Source organism: Kryptolebias marmoratus, linkage group LG8 (genome assembly GCF_001649575.2).
Source record: "Kryptolebias marmoratus isolate JLee-2015 linkage group LG8, ASM164957v2, whole genome shotgun sequence".
Taxonomy (NCBI): domain Eukaryota; kingdom Metazoa; phylum Chordata; class Actinopteri; order Cyprinodontiformes; family Rivulidae; genus Kryptolebias; species Kryptolebias marmoratus.
The window spans coordinates 3,594,348-3,609,012 of record NC_051437.1 but is presented as its reverse complement, the minus strand read 5'-3'; the positions used below and the strand labels follow the sequence as shown (position 1 = coordinate 3,609,012).

Below are 14,665 nucleotides of genomic sequence, written 5' to 3'. Positions count from 1 at the left end.
CTGAGACCTTCAGAGAATAGCTGTATTAATACTGAGATTAAATTACATGCAGACAGACGCTATTACTTCTGAAGGCAATTGATTCCCTGTACTAAAATCCAGAGCAACCATAGTAAGAGATGTGAATACTATTGCTTGCCACACTTTTCAGGTTTAGTAAAAAATTAAGCAAGTGAAAAAGATTTTTAAAAAATGTTGAAAACCATGCATCATTTTCCTTCCACTTCATACCTAAGGTTTACTTTGTGTTGGTCAGTCACATAAAATTCCAGTAAGATATTCTGAAGTTTGTGTCCAACCACAACACGTGCAATGTGAGAAAGTTCAAGGGGGATGAAGACTTTTTCAAGGCTCTGCATCTTAAAGACTCCCTTCATTGTTTTAAAATAAGAGCCAAAATGGGATGAAATGCTTTAGGACGGTCTAATCACAGAGATGTGTGTTTCTTGTGTGTACTAACTGGGTTTGCCTCCAAGGTAAACAGTCAATTTGGACCTTGTGGAGCGATTCTGTTTGGGGCCCACACGCTGATTGCTGGCTTTGTCCACATGCAACTGCAGAACGTTGTTTCTCTTCACCACTGGAAACACATTTCAGCATTACAGCTCGGTAACAGAACCATGGCTGGTGCGGAGAGGACTTTTGAAGGAACTCACCTATGATTGTGTGCCAGAGGCCATTACACAGAGGCTTGTCAGGAGTGAGGGAGGTCCACAACCCACCTTTACCACTGTTCACTGAAACAGTCACCTACAAACACAAACACCAATTTGAGCTTGGATTTTATTTTGGACTTTTAGATAAAATAAAAAATAAATTAAAGGATTTCTTGAAGAAATGCATATCACCTGCTGCCTTTCATCCAGTTTTAGACTAAGATCATCTTATGAAGAGAAATGATGGGGTTGTCGCTGTTTTGATCAAACCTCGAAAATAACATTATCACTGATCTCATGTTATATCCAGAGCTTAAACTTTTAGAGTATATGTTGGGGATGACTCTCAGCTACTACCACATCAAATTTTTTTAAATCAATATCTGTAAAACTGACTGAGTTAGAGCAGTTTGTTTTCTGAGGCAAATTGTCTGTGGTAGCCATCCTGAACTGAGTTGTCTCCAAAAGTTAATCAGCTCTAGGTCTACAGGCAACCTGAGAGGCTCATTAAAATCCATCCAGTGGTTCTAGAGATATTTTGCTAACAAACACAGACGGGCAAAAATATTGCCTTTTGGTGGTGAGTGCTAAATATTTTCATACTAACACCTTTAAAGTGGTTATTTTGTATGTCAGGGTTGTATCACCTCTCCTTGACTGAGAACTAGGCTCAGGTGTTGGTCTGCTGAAGTTCCAGCATGCAGCAGCAGCCCAGAGTCAGAGACAGGTCGGACCTCCAGCTGGACCTCTACATCTTGACTCAGAACCAGGAACTCATCTGTCAGGAGGGAGAGATGGCCCTCACTCAGACCAGTATCCACCAACACAGCTAAGATCAAACAGGAGAAGGGACACTAAATACCTGTCTCCAAGTGTCCCCCCTGTCCAGAAAAGTATGCTCCAGGCAGCAGAGGACTCTGGTAGCAGGGCACTGTACCCTGGCTGTGAGCTGGGACTCCTGCAGGGACTCTGTTCAGTGTCAGGTCCCTGACACAACCGATGAAAGCATCAACGCCCAGGGACTAAAATTAAAACACACATTAAGTATCAGACAAGTGTGAATACTCAGCATCACACCACTGATTTTCTCATTGTGTTTTTTAGGATTCTAACTACTTTAACATACTTTCAACTATTTTACTTGTTCATATCCCAAAACATACAGTTCATTCAGGACATTATAGCTAGGACTTTTGTTTTTTGTAATTTTTATACTTTATGAAATATTTAACTTCATTAACATTTTTTCTGATTAAAATAAATTGAGAATTTCATATCCTTAAAAACTTCAGTACTTCAGTAGACATGCTTCATTTTCAGCTTTTAGCTATTTTTTTTGCATATTTTAGTTATGGTTACTGTTCCTACTTTTGGTTAATATTATGCCAACATTAGCTTTTAGCTAACATTGTGCTAGTTCTAGCTTTTAGCTACACTGTATTTTCACAGAAATTGCTTTTTTTATTCAAAATATTGTAGGAACAGAGACTGTGTCTGATGATGATAGGAGTTGAAAAGGCTGATTACAGACGTGAACAGCTAGGGACACTTTTCTCAGAGTTACTGCAACTTGTGGAAAAGGAGAGTTCCTGGTGATCAGTTCACATGAAGAGAGCAAACTTTAGCTTACTGCTAACATAATGGCCTGTTTGGGTACAAACAAAAAACAACCTAAAACTGTGGGTTAAGGTGGGGGTCCTGCAGACAAGTGTGGAGACTAAAACATCCAACATTGATGTCCAAAAAGGGAACAAAACCAGACATGTTGCTAAATAATGTCCCAGTATAAAATATGAGGCTTTTTTTTTTACCTTTAGCTAAAGTTTTTCCTACTTTTAACTTTCAGCTACTGTTTTGTTTCTTATAGCTTTTAACCAGGATTGTGCTCCTTTTTAGCTTTACTAGTATTTTCTTTTCGAATTTTAGCTTTAACTACTGTTATACTAAATTTAGCTATAGTTTTGCTAATTCTAGCTTTAGCATCTGTTTTGATCCTTTTAGCTAATATTTTGCTAATCTGTTTTGACAAGTTTAGCTACTGTATACTAGTGTAAATATAAATTATACTTATTTTAGCTTTAGCACCTCTTTTGATCATTTTAGCAGCTGCTTCAGCAAATTTCAGCAGTCATTCACCGACTTTTCACAGAAAATACAATTTCTCTAGTTTTTTTCCTCTGATTGTACAGTAACCTTTTTTAATACAAATGATTTTTTGTTTATAGTCACATAATAATGTAGCTGCACATTAAATAATAATGTTAATTTAAATTAAATACATTTAAATGATAAATGCTCTGCATTGTACATAGTGTAACAGCAGTCTTACAATCTAGTACAGTAGTGGTGTCCAATCCTAGTCCTGGAGGGTTTTTATCCTGCATGTTATAGGTGTTTCTCTGCTGTGACAAACCTGGTTCGAATGACTGAGTGAATAACAGGCTTCTGCTGAACCTGAAGACCTGCTGAAGAGCAGGGAAACAAACATGCATGATCGAGGCCTTTGAGGACCAGGATTGGACACCACTGCTGTAGGGGAAGCTAAACATGTTGTTCAGTAACAGTTAGTGGTATTTACTGTCACAGCAGCAGGGACTCCTCCGATATATAAATGTCCTGCGATCCAAGTCTTGGTTCCACCCGGTATTCTCTGGGACTGAGCACTGATACCGTTCACTATCAGACTAATCCTCGAGTCTTCTTGCCGTATAAAGACCTTCAGTGACACCAAAATGAAAAAAAAAAAACATATACAATTTTAGACTCTAAAAACATATATAAAAATAAAATTAATAAAGAAAGTCTAAGGTCTGCCTCCCAGCCTTGCTGTGTGGAGTTTACATGTTCTGGGTTTACTCCGGATACTCCGGTTTTCTCTCACAGATCAAAAACATGTATGTTATTTGGTAACTCTAAATTGTCCCTAGGTTTGAGTGAGAGTGTGAATAGTTATTTGTCTTGCTTGTTTGTGTCCCTGTGATGGACTAGAGACCTTTTCACGGTCTGTACCTGTACCCTGACTCTCTCACAGGGACTGCTGGAGATAGACACCAGCTTGCTGTGACCCAGAAAAGGAAAAGTGGGTAAATAAAATAAATGAATGGATAATAATAATCATCTGTGTTGTTCTTTAAGCTTGAAACTTATTTATTATTTCTTTTCTACTCTTTAATTGTACACATTAGGATAAAAGATGCCAAAAACAGTTTTATTTAAATCTGTCCAGTGGTTTACAAGATACTTTGCCAACAGACAAATCGGGTTGACTTCAACAGTTTAGGCCAAAGTTTTAAGCAAAGATGCTGTGCGATATTTTAAGACTCACGATATTTGGGTTGGCTTGGGTTTCCTGAGCTATCCCTTAGTTATGGCGTTATAGGCTTAAACTTCTGGAGGACAAATTGACCACATTTTCTCACTCTGCTGCTGTCTTTACTTGCTCTACTGTAATTATTTCTATCATTAACTTGTGTTTTTCTTTGTCTTTCTTCGAATAGAAACTACTCCTGGACCAGTTGTTCTGTGTTTGTCTGTGTCTCTTTCCTGTCCTCTCTAACCCCAGCCGGTCGAAGCAGATGGCTGCTCATCCTGAGCCTGGTTCTGCTGGAGGTTTCTTCCTGTTAAAAGGGAGTTTTTCCTTTCCACTGTTGCCAATGTGCTGCTCAGAATGGGAGACTGCGATGAAGTGAAGATTCAATGCAATCTGCTGGTTTCCGACTTTTATTGTGATTAGGCACTACATAAATGACCTGAATAGAATTGAGTATGCGCTAATTTTAATTTTAGCTACTTCCTTTATAATTTTAGATTTAGCATCTGTTTTGCTACTTTTAGCTACTGTTTTTCTAGTTTAAGCATCAATTTTACAAATTTTAGCATCTGTTTTGCTCAATTGTTTCACTGCTACAAACATTACAAATATTAGCTCATTATCTGTAAAATTGACTGAGTTATGAACAATTTTATGTAGGGTAAGGCTGATTAGCTTTGTTGACCATCTTGAATTAGGTTGGCTCCAAAAGTTTATCAGTTTTAGATGTACATCCAATAATTACTTAGTGAGAGTTTCAATGAAATCCATTTACTGAGAATAAAATATTTTGCTTGCAGTACCAACAAACAAACAGGCAGTAAAACAGGCAAAAACATTTGTGCACTTTTTGTTTCAGGGCAGCTGGTGATAATCAGCTTTCTTAGCTTTGTGCCGTGTGCCTGAGACCTCACCATGTGCCACCGGCCATCGTTGTACTTCTTGTTGCTACGCAGGCTGACCTTCCTCTTGCCTGTGTCGAAAGACAACCGCAAGAATCCATTTGAGACGCTGAGCGACAACACTGCTCTGCCTTGCTGCGTGCTGGCAGCATACAGCACACAGCCAGAAGAGGAGTTGATCTTCAGCTCTAATGAGAAATGAAGCCTGTAATACAAAGATTGCTTAATTAAACTAGAGAAATGTGTTTTTCTGTGAAAATGTAGCACAACATTGAATGATAAAAAATGTTGCTGAAATTTCCTGAAGAAGCTGAAACTAAGTCGATAAAGTTAAAACAAACACAAACGCAGCTAAAATGAGCCACATGCCACTCTCAGAGTATGTGTTGTGAATCACTCTCAGCTACTACCAGATCAAATTTAGCACAATAGTTGTAAAACTGACTGTGTTACAGCTATTTAGGTGTTTTCTAAAGTGAGTGGATATGTTGCTAACAGACAGGCATATGGACACACACAAAGACACAACTTTGTGCGATTCGTAATAAAAAGTGTAGAGCTGAATGAATCAGAAGACTGAGATGTAGGTTCCTGTTAGTGTTGATACTCACACTGAACTGCGAAGGCCGGGCACTAAGTAGTATCTCTGGTAGCTGTGGGCAGAGCCACTGAAGTGGGTTGCTCTGCTCTCAGGGACAGGGACTGGCACATGGCACGACTCCCTAGTGTTCCGACTGCGAGATCCTGATGGCTTCTTGTTCTTACCCTAAAGTAGAAAATGTGTACACTTAGTTTCTGACCACATCCCAGAGATCAGGGGTACTCCAGTTCTGTGTGTGGTACCTTAGGTTTGATAATGCGTTTCGGCTGCACAGCAATGATCTGCTGAGGTTTCTTAGCTGCAGGACAACTGAGAGGAACATTCATGTTTTCTTTGGACTTTATCAGATTTAGAACCATCGGACTGGTATCGCTGCAGAAAAGAATAAAAAATGTTGTAAAGCCCAGATACAGTCTATTTGATTGTAAGTAATAAACCTCCAGTAACAGATGAATGAAATTAAATAAGAAAACAAACAAAAAATAAATAAAAAGTGGTGTGTGCATATATAATCATCCTATTTGCTGTAAACCCTAACAGTCAGAAGCCACATAATTAGTTAAATAAGATCCACCTGTGAGCAATCTAAGTGATTGGTACACCTGTTCAAAACTTGTAAGTCAGGGGTTGGCAACCCTGATTCTGAAGAACCACCATCCTGCATGTTTTACTTGTTTCACTGCTCCAACACACCTGATTTAAATCAGTGTATCATTAACAAACTCCTGCAGAACATGAAGAGGTAATTTAACCACTGAATCAGGTGTGTTGGAGCAGGGAAACAAGGACAACATGCAGGATAGTGGCTCTCCAGGACCAGGATTGCCTACCCCTTCTCTAAGTAATACAGCTGTGCAGTGCAATTTAAATTCAGTGAGGTCCACCTAAAGAAATCGTTTCTCAAGCAAAAGTCCAAAGAATAAAAAGTCCTATTGAGTGCGGTAGAAAACGTTCATTCTCTCCCTTACAGATTTCTGTCACACTTAAAAGACTATTGGCATGATGTTGTTTTTCTGCAATGCATTGTTAGTTTACACCAGATGTAATGGGATACACAGCTGTCAAAAAGTTCTACTTTTGTCTTGTCAGTTCACAGATTATATTCCCAGGAATTAAAACTGTTCTATGTTTTCTCCATTTGTGGATAATGGCTCTATTTACAGTAGGTGACTTCTTGATTCTGTAGGTCTGACTGTAATCAGGCCTGGGTGTGGCGATGAAACTTAACTTTTTAAAATGTCAATTGATTTGGCATTTACTTTTTTACATTTAACCAGGTATTTTGGTTAGTTTTTTTCCCCTGAATAAATGAAGTAATTTAAAGACTGTATTTTGTATTTACTTAGGTTATCTTTGTCTGATATTAACATTTGTTTGGCGATCTGAAACGTGTGAGGGGGACAAAAAAGCAACACCAAAGGAAATCTGTAAGGGAGAAAATACTTTTTCATAGCACTGTGTATTGTCTATACATACCTTTTAGTTTCATTAAAGAAATAAAACCCCACAAAGTTCATTTGAATAACTTGAAAGGAGAAAATTTCACCCCTCGGATCAGGATTATACTCACTACTCAATACCATATGCCGTCTACTCCAGAATTGATTATATACTAATAAATAAGAAATAATTAAATAGAGTGAAAGAGTGTAGGATAGGAATATCACGTCTTAGATCATAATGCAATTTACCTTAAGGTCCATTGGAACATTAAAAGGAAAAGCACGGTATGGAGACTTATTGAAGCAATATTAAACAGCAAGGGACTAATTAGTGAAGTAAAAGATGAAATAATTCAATAAAGAGTGGGAAATTATAATGGTGAAGTAGACCCAACAATACTATGGGATTCTTTCAAAGTAGTAATACGAGGGAAGATGATTTCTTATACAGCAATAATGAACAAAGCTAGATTTGAAATATACACTAAACAAATAAAAAAGCTAGAGAACTTGGAGCAGCAACATAAACAAACAAAAGATCCAGGAACATTTAATCTGAAATAAAATAAACCAGGAAAGAATTGGATGAGAATTTTTTAGGGGAGGTGGAAAAGAAAGCTAGATTTACTACTGTACTTAGATGTACTTAGTCTTTATGGGTAAATCATTAATAAATGTGTTACTTTAAAGCTCATTAAGTATGTATCATTCTTGATTAATGATGTTTTCAAAGTTAATTAATCATTTATTAATGAATAAATAAGGCTAAATAAAGTGTAGTTATTATAAAGCGCTACTGAAAAATCAATTAATGAAAATCAGTCATTGCTTTTCAATTTTGGTTCAGCAGAATTATTTTAAAAACAAACTAATGAAACTGACCTGGACAGTAAAAAATGCACCCCTAGGAAAGTGGTTCCAATTTCACTTCAAGCTTGGGTCCTTTATCAGAGGCCTGAAAGCTTGCTGGTTCTGTTCAGTATCCTAGCTGTTCCTAGGACTGCGCTCTTCTTCACTGACGTTGTTCCTGGGATCTGTTGGAGTCACTCTTCCAGTTTGGGAGTCACAGCACTGAGTGCTCCAATGACCACAACTTCTCTATTTCTTCAATAAGAAAACCTTTATCTCTTTGCTTATGCAAATTAAACATGATATTGTGTAATGGTCTCTCCTAAATCTTTCTGTGTCCACTAAAATTAATCTCAAAATTGGTGTTTTCCTAAATCTATTTCAGTGTACTCCAATCTTTCTCCCTTTAGATTTTTTTCTGCAAGGTTAATAGTCTGATTCTGGATTTTATTTGGTGAAAGAAACCACTCAGGCTGCACCATCGTCTTACAGAGACGCAAAAAGACCCTGACTGGAATGGCACTACCAAACCTCTTGTACTATTACTGGGCAACTAATATAAGAAATCTGAATTTCAGTATAAGGAGAATACATTTTCCTCATCATGGTTGGTTATAAAATTGAATTCTGCTAATCCGGTAGCATTATAAGACTTACTATACTCATCTCTTCCCTCTTCTACTACTAGTTACACTCAGAAGGTGATAGTGGCTGCCTTTTTAAAATCTGGGTTCAATTTAGACACCAATTTGACTGCAAACCCACTCTGCTGAGGTGTCACATGCTGGTAAATCATATTTTACCCCCATCTTTATTGAATAACACTTTATGGGCATGGTTAGGTATAAAAACCTTATTTCTATTTTTGCTTATTTTTAACAGCTAGTAAAAAGGTTTTTTTCAGAAACCTTCAAGTTTGACATTTTTAACACTGCTAAGGCTAACACTGCTAAATTGGAAATCTGCAGCTACTTACACATACTGGATTAGAGAGGTCCTTTTTTAAACTAGAAAAATCAGGCTGACTTTAGCCAGTAAGGCTGGATTATTTGAAATGACCTAGAATCCTTTTCTATGTCCTACGTTAAAGGTACAGAAGGTCAGATAATTCAGATCATTCTGTAATACCGCAGTCATGTGGCTTGATGTGTGTGTGTATGTACATATACTTTGAATGAATATTTATCAAGATAAAACATAGCAATAAGTAATACTTTAATAATCCAAGGTCAAAAAAGTGATTATTAGTTTATCTGAAACCAAAGAATTCTTTGAACACAATGTTTAGATTTTAGGATTAATGTTTTTGATTTCTTATTTGCACAAGCCTTTGAAAAAATTTAAACTGTTTTGGTAAATAGTTTACTTTGGAATTTGGTCAGAAGTTAATTCTGCTAGGTTGTAAGGGTTCATTTTGATGAAACATCAGATTGGATTTAGATCAGATTTATCAATTTGCAACAGTTAAAATGAAATAGCCAGACCCAAAATCATTTCTTCTTTTATCTTTCTCATCACACAGAGTTCTAGGTGCCTCACTGGATCTGTAAAGAAGCTGGAGGCTGTTCAGACCTTAACAGGACTATGACAAGGAGGCAGGTTAAGGCCTACAGTCTGTTGAGGTTCAGTGGTCAGCTTCCATTCAAGATCACCTGAGGTTATGGTAATATTCTAAGAGGGTCGGTATGGAGGCAGCTGATGGAGCAGGAGTCAGGCGATGCGCAAACTGGAGTGAAGCCTACAAAGGTTAATGGTTTTTCCACTTAGGTTACAAAAAGGAGATAAAGAAAATTAGGGAAGAAGGTGGTCACATGACTAATACAAACACAAATTGAATTGCAATCGCCCGCCAAGGCTTTTTTTTATGGTTGCAGAATTAGTGCTCCAACTCCCTAACTCTGCAACCATGTAACTTAGGAATGTGAAACTACATAACTAACATCTCATGGGTCAAGGTTGATCCTTAATGATTTCTAGGTCCCAGGGTCAAAGGTCAGAATCACAGGTGATCCCTTTATTAAAACCTTGTTTAGGTTTCTTTTGAAATTTCACTTATTCTAAAATCTCACTATATAAAAAAAGAAATGGAAGTTGCAAATGAACTGCCACTGTAGTGACTGGACTGTGATGTGATTGTGATGATGGATTTATCTAATTAAAACATGAATTTGGATGTGTCCTGGTAACAATCTACCAACCATGAAGATACATAAAAAACAGCCATTTGAGCTGCCTGTGAATGAGCAGGACTGTTTGGTTATTTTTACCTTTACTGAGGATTTTATGTTATGTTTTTGGTAGCTTTCTTGTTTTGTTTTTTTTGTCTGTCTGTTCCTTTGTTAGCAAGATTACATAAAAACTAATGAACAAATATTGATGAAATCTTCAGGAAATGTTGGGTTTGCTTCAAGTTTATTTATTTATTGCCTGTCATTGGTAGGTGCTGGGATGAGGGTTGATGGTTCATTGCTGTTGATGTAAATTAAAAATAAATAAATAAATAAAAAAGAAAATCTCATCCAACCATTGATCACTTCTAAGCTCAACTATTGTAAGTCTTTATTGTCTTAGCTCATGAGAGCAATCCATTCTTTCACAAATGTTTGTAGAAGCAGTCTGTATGCCTAGGTGCTTGATTTTATACATCTGTTGCCATATAAGTGATTAAAACATCTAAGCTCAATGATTTGGATAGGTGAGTGAATACTTTTGGCAATATAATATAAAAAACAATTAACTGGTATGATTGTGGAATCGTGAAGTAAAACTCCTTCAACACTGGTTTTCCTTACCTTTTTATAAAAACATTGCTGAGACATCCTGTGAGGTTGGAGACACTTGAGTAGGGCATTCCTCCCAGGAAGGTGCTTCCTTCTGGACCAATATCTCCAGCTGCCATGGGGTTAAGCTGCCTGCCACCGTTCACTTTCTCCAGTTCATCATCCATGTACAGACGCATCCTGACAGACGAGCAGCCAGTGAGCAAACCATCTGGACATATTTAGGCCCACTGAACCTGAGATACTAACCACAGAACAGTCTATGGTAACAAGATGAGAATTTGTGTTGCCATTTTGGTAGGTGCTCTGTGTGCATCCTTAGTTTCTGCCAGCATGGCAGCAGTTGTAGGGTCATATGTCAGAGTTAGAATTATTTTTGCATTAACAGCCTAATCCCAAAATGGACTGTTTGACCTAAACTAAACCACCAGTGTTTTGAGAAGAAACCCAGAGGCCTCTGTTGATCTTATCAGACCCAAAGGAGCCACATACTAGGAGGTTCTCCTTCAGATGACCCATACAACAGCCATAAACTAATCACTGTTGTTGACTCTAAACAAGAGTTACACCCCCTTCCCAGACCTCTCGGCTCCAAAGATGAAATCAAAATGTCAAGTGTACCACTTTGGAAAAAAATTTCATTCTAAGAAGAGAACAACCAAAAACCTGCTTAATTTCAAGAAACAGATAACGCCTTCATTCTACGGACATCAAAGGAATGATCATATTCCTTTAGACTTGGAAAGAAAGTACCACAGTGCCCTTTTTGGGATTCTGGTCTTTGCTCAGTATAGTTTGGACTACATTATCAAATGTGAACTTTCTAATCTGTTCAAAATAAGTTTCTGGACTACAACCCTCATGCTAAAATGTGATATTGTGCTAACATTGTTTTTTCTTCTTTCTAGTTATAAGAGCAACCACAGGTTCTTTTTTTAAAAAATACAAGAGTCACACATTTCATCTTTAATGTGTTTAGATGTCTATATGTTTTCTGTTTTGCTTTCATTCATTTACATATCAGATGTCATGTGAAAACATTATTAACGTTATTTGACCGTAATATGGTACATCTGTAAGTAAAACCCACTCAGTACCACCCGTCAGGTTACCACTGTATCAATATAAGTGTTTTACAATGCTAATAACCATGATTCATTGAGTTCTACAGGATCAACTTCATGTGAGAAGACTTAATTTAATCACTGATCGAGTCTGCTTCCCCTTTTATTAATTAAATTTAATTTGGAGGCAGATAATGAATGCTAAGATTTATTCACGTTTAGTTTTCTCCTCTCTTCTTTTTTTGTGCATAAATGTCAAAACGCCCCTCAGAGGAGAGTACTGCTTATTGGCTAAATGACCATCGAAACTCCTGCCTTCATTTGAGAACCGCGGCTCTGATTGGACAATCGGCATGCAAAGCCCAACCCCCGGCTTTGTTTAAAAGGTCTAGCGCAAAGCCCTCCATCTCTGCTCTTCGCCCCTCTGGTCTCGTCTCGTCTCTTTTTAACTTTTTCCTCTCTTTGCTTTTGTTTTGTTTTTGTGTTTGTTTTGTCTTTCCGCATTGCTGACTTCATCCCATTTTTTGTTTTGAACCAAATTTTTGTTGTTAAGAAATTTTTCAGTTTATTTCGGCAGTCGACATTGACGTTAATTTAGGAAGTCAATTAAATAAGCGACAATCAGAGCCTTTATTAAATTCCACTGCATCGTCTTTGTGAGATCGACTCTTCACCCCGGCCTAACCATCAAACCAGCTTCAAACTAACTTCTGTCTATTTTGTGTATGTATGTCCTGTCAGAAAGTAGTTCATAAATCAAAAAAATTAAATAAAATTACTCACAACTGTAATCCTGAGGTAAATTTATACCATCCCGAACCACCCATGTGGAAAAAAATAGGGCAAGCTGGATGTTTTATATGAAGTGTTTGTTTTGGATAGAAGAAACAATTCAGATGCGATGTTTAGTAACTTGCAAAATATTAAAAAGAAAATTATATAATAAGCAGTTCAAAACCAATGTAAAAACTGTAATAAAATTGTGATTTTACAGTTAAAAAATGATTGTGACTTAATATTTTTCTATATTGCACACCCTAAGTGGGCATCTCTAAAGTAGACTGCTATAATTACTGCAATGCATGTGCTGATTGCCAGTCTATATAAGCTAACTGGAAATATAACGTGACAAAATAGAGGTTGTGGTTTTTGGACCTCAGCATTTTAGGAATAAACTTTGCAGTCTTTCACTTTGTCTGGATGGCATTAATTTGTCCTTCAGTTCTAATGTAAAGAACCTTGGTGTTATTTTTGATTACAACATGTCTTTTAACCCCCACATTAAAGTTGTTACGTAGGTGGAGGAAAGTCTCTACCTACGTAATATCACTAAAATTAGAAACATCTAGTCTCAAAATGATGCAGAAAAGTTGGTCCATTAATTTATCACATCTAGGTTGGATTATTGTAATTCTTTATTATCTGTATGTCCAAAAAACTCTTTAAAAAGTCTACAGTTGATCCAAAATGCTGCTGCTAGAGTTCTAATGAGAGTTAGGAGGAGAGATCATATTTCTCTAGTTTAAGCTTCTCTCCACTGGCTCCCTATGCTTGTATTTATAATTATTTATATAATTAACATGTTTTTCTTTGTCTTTCTAGTCTAAGAGAAATGAACTCCAGACACTAGTAGTAGAGCTCTGGTTAGACTAAGCAGACATGTAAAGTACTTAATTACATACAGTGCAGTTATGTTCTCGTCCGGTTAGAATGATTACAGCACTTGGTCATTTTACCACAGTTGCTGTAGCGTGTCAGGTCGGTGTTTTGCCCCTGATAACGCTATCCAGGTTTGTTGGGAGGCTCATAACAGAATACAATTTCTTATAGAAATTATGGAATCACAACTCTTGGAGAATGTTCTTTTAATTGTGTAATTTTGTATAAAAAATTAACCACAGTTATCATTTTTTAAAATTCAAGCTTTCTAGCATTAAGAATAAATTTCAAAAAAGAACAAAATATATTTATTGTATTGTGTATCAGTCACAATTGTTTTTTATTTTTCGGTCAAGTAAAAGAAAAAAATATGGAACCACTCAATTCCAAGTGAAAAATTTTGGAATCATGAGAAAAACACTGCCATTAATTCTTTGTTGCACCACCTTTGGCTTTTATAAGAGCTAGTTAGTTCTGAGGCACAGACCTAACTAATGAAAAACAGTATTCTTCATCGGTCTGGCTCCAACTGTCTTTTATTGCTGTTGACAGATCAACTTTGCAAATTGGAACCTTGTCATTTACCATTTTTTTTAATTTCCACCAGAGACTTTCAACTGGATTGAGATAAAAACTATTTGCAGGTTGTTGGGGTTTTTTAATGTTACCAGCCTTTGTGTTTATGTGCAAAACTGTCTACATGACACAACTGAATGTCAGAGAGTTTAATGAAGCCTAGGCGTAAATTCAGACTGGAAGACCTGCTTCAGCCTCACCTGCATCTAATCGCTGCATCGAGCACCTCCACTCCAGCCTATCAGCATCGGACCGCGCCTCCATCTCAGCCCATCAGCATCCGACCGCGCCTCCAGTGTATCCAATCAGCGAGCAAGCCTTCGTTTAAAGGACTTCCATCATGGCCCCATCCGTTCGCCGGCCGATCTTCAGCATCATTCACCGGCCGAACTTCAGCATGGTTTGCCGGCCGAACTTCCGAAAGTCGGCGCGCGTTCCAAAAGTCAAACTTCGAGCCAGATAACCCATCCTCCAGCTACCGTCAGTGAAAAGTGGACCGTAAATCCTCCACTTCCCCAGCTGAGCGCCGCAGGGGGCGTCCTTCATCCACTCAAACTTCGCCTCCCGTCTCGCCTGGGCCGTCAGCTCCAGCCCAAAGTCGTCCCGTATCAGCCGCCTCACCGGGCCGTCAGCTCCAGACCAAGTCCTCCCGTATCAGTCGTCTCAACCTGGAAATCCGACTCCTTGTCTGCCGCCCTTTCTTCAGGCCGCCATCCATCATCTCTCCGTCTTCTGCCGACGTTCATCATCTCTCCCCTTCGTTCGTCGCCTTTACGGACACGCTCCAGTGCTTCATCTCCACGCTTTCAGCTCGTTTGCAAGAGCG

General features: G+C 37.8%; 1 protein-coding gene across 2 annotated transcripts in view; it reads right to left on the bottom strand.

The window, feature by feature from the left end:
- Window positions 1-14,665, bottom strand: part of lama5 (laminin, alpha 5) — a 311,767-nt gene that overhangs the window by 2,860 nt on the left and 294,242 nt on the right. For both annotated transcript variants that reach the window (XM_037977106.1, XM_037977105.1), the window contains 9 exons: window positions 10,553-10,720; window positions 5,712-5,841; window positions 5,480-5,634; window positions 4,881-5,073; window positions 3,235-3,372; window positions 1,519-1,678; window positions 1,304-1,434; window positions 657-750; window positions 461-580 (listed from right to left, as the gene is read on the bottom strand). In XM_037977106.1, the coding sequence (XP_037833034.1) occupies window positions 461-580; window positions 657-750; window positions 1,304-1,434; window positions 1,519-1,678; window positions 3,235-3,372; window positions 4,881-5,073; window positions 5,480-5,634; window positions 5,712-5,841; window positions 10,553-10,720 (1,289 nt within the window). The remainder of the gene's footprint in view (window positions 1-460; window positions 581-656; window positions 751-1,303; window positions 1,435-1,518; window positions 1,679-3,234; window positions 3,373-4,880; window positions 5,074-5,479; window positions 5,635-5,711; window positions 5,842-10,552; window positions 10,721-14,665) is intronic.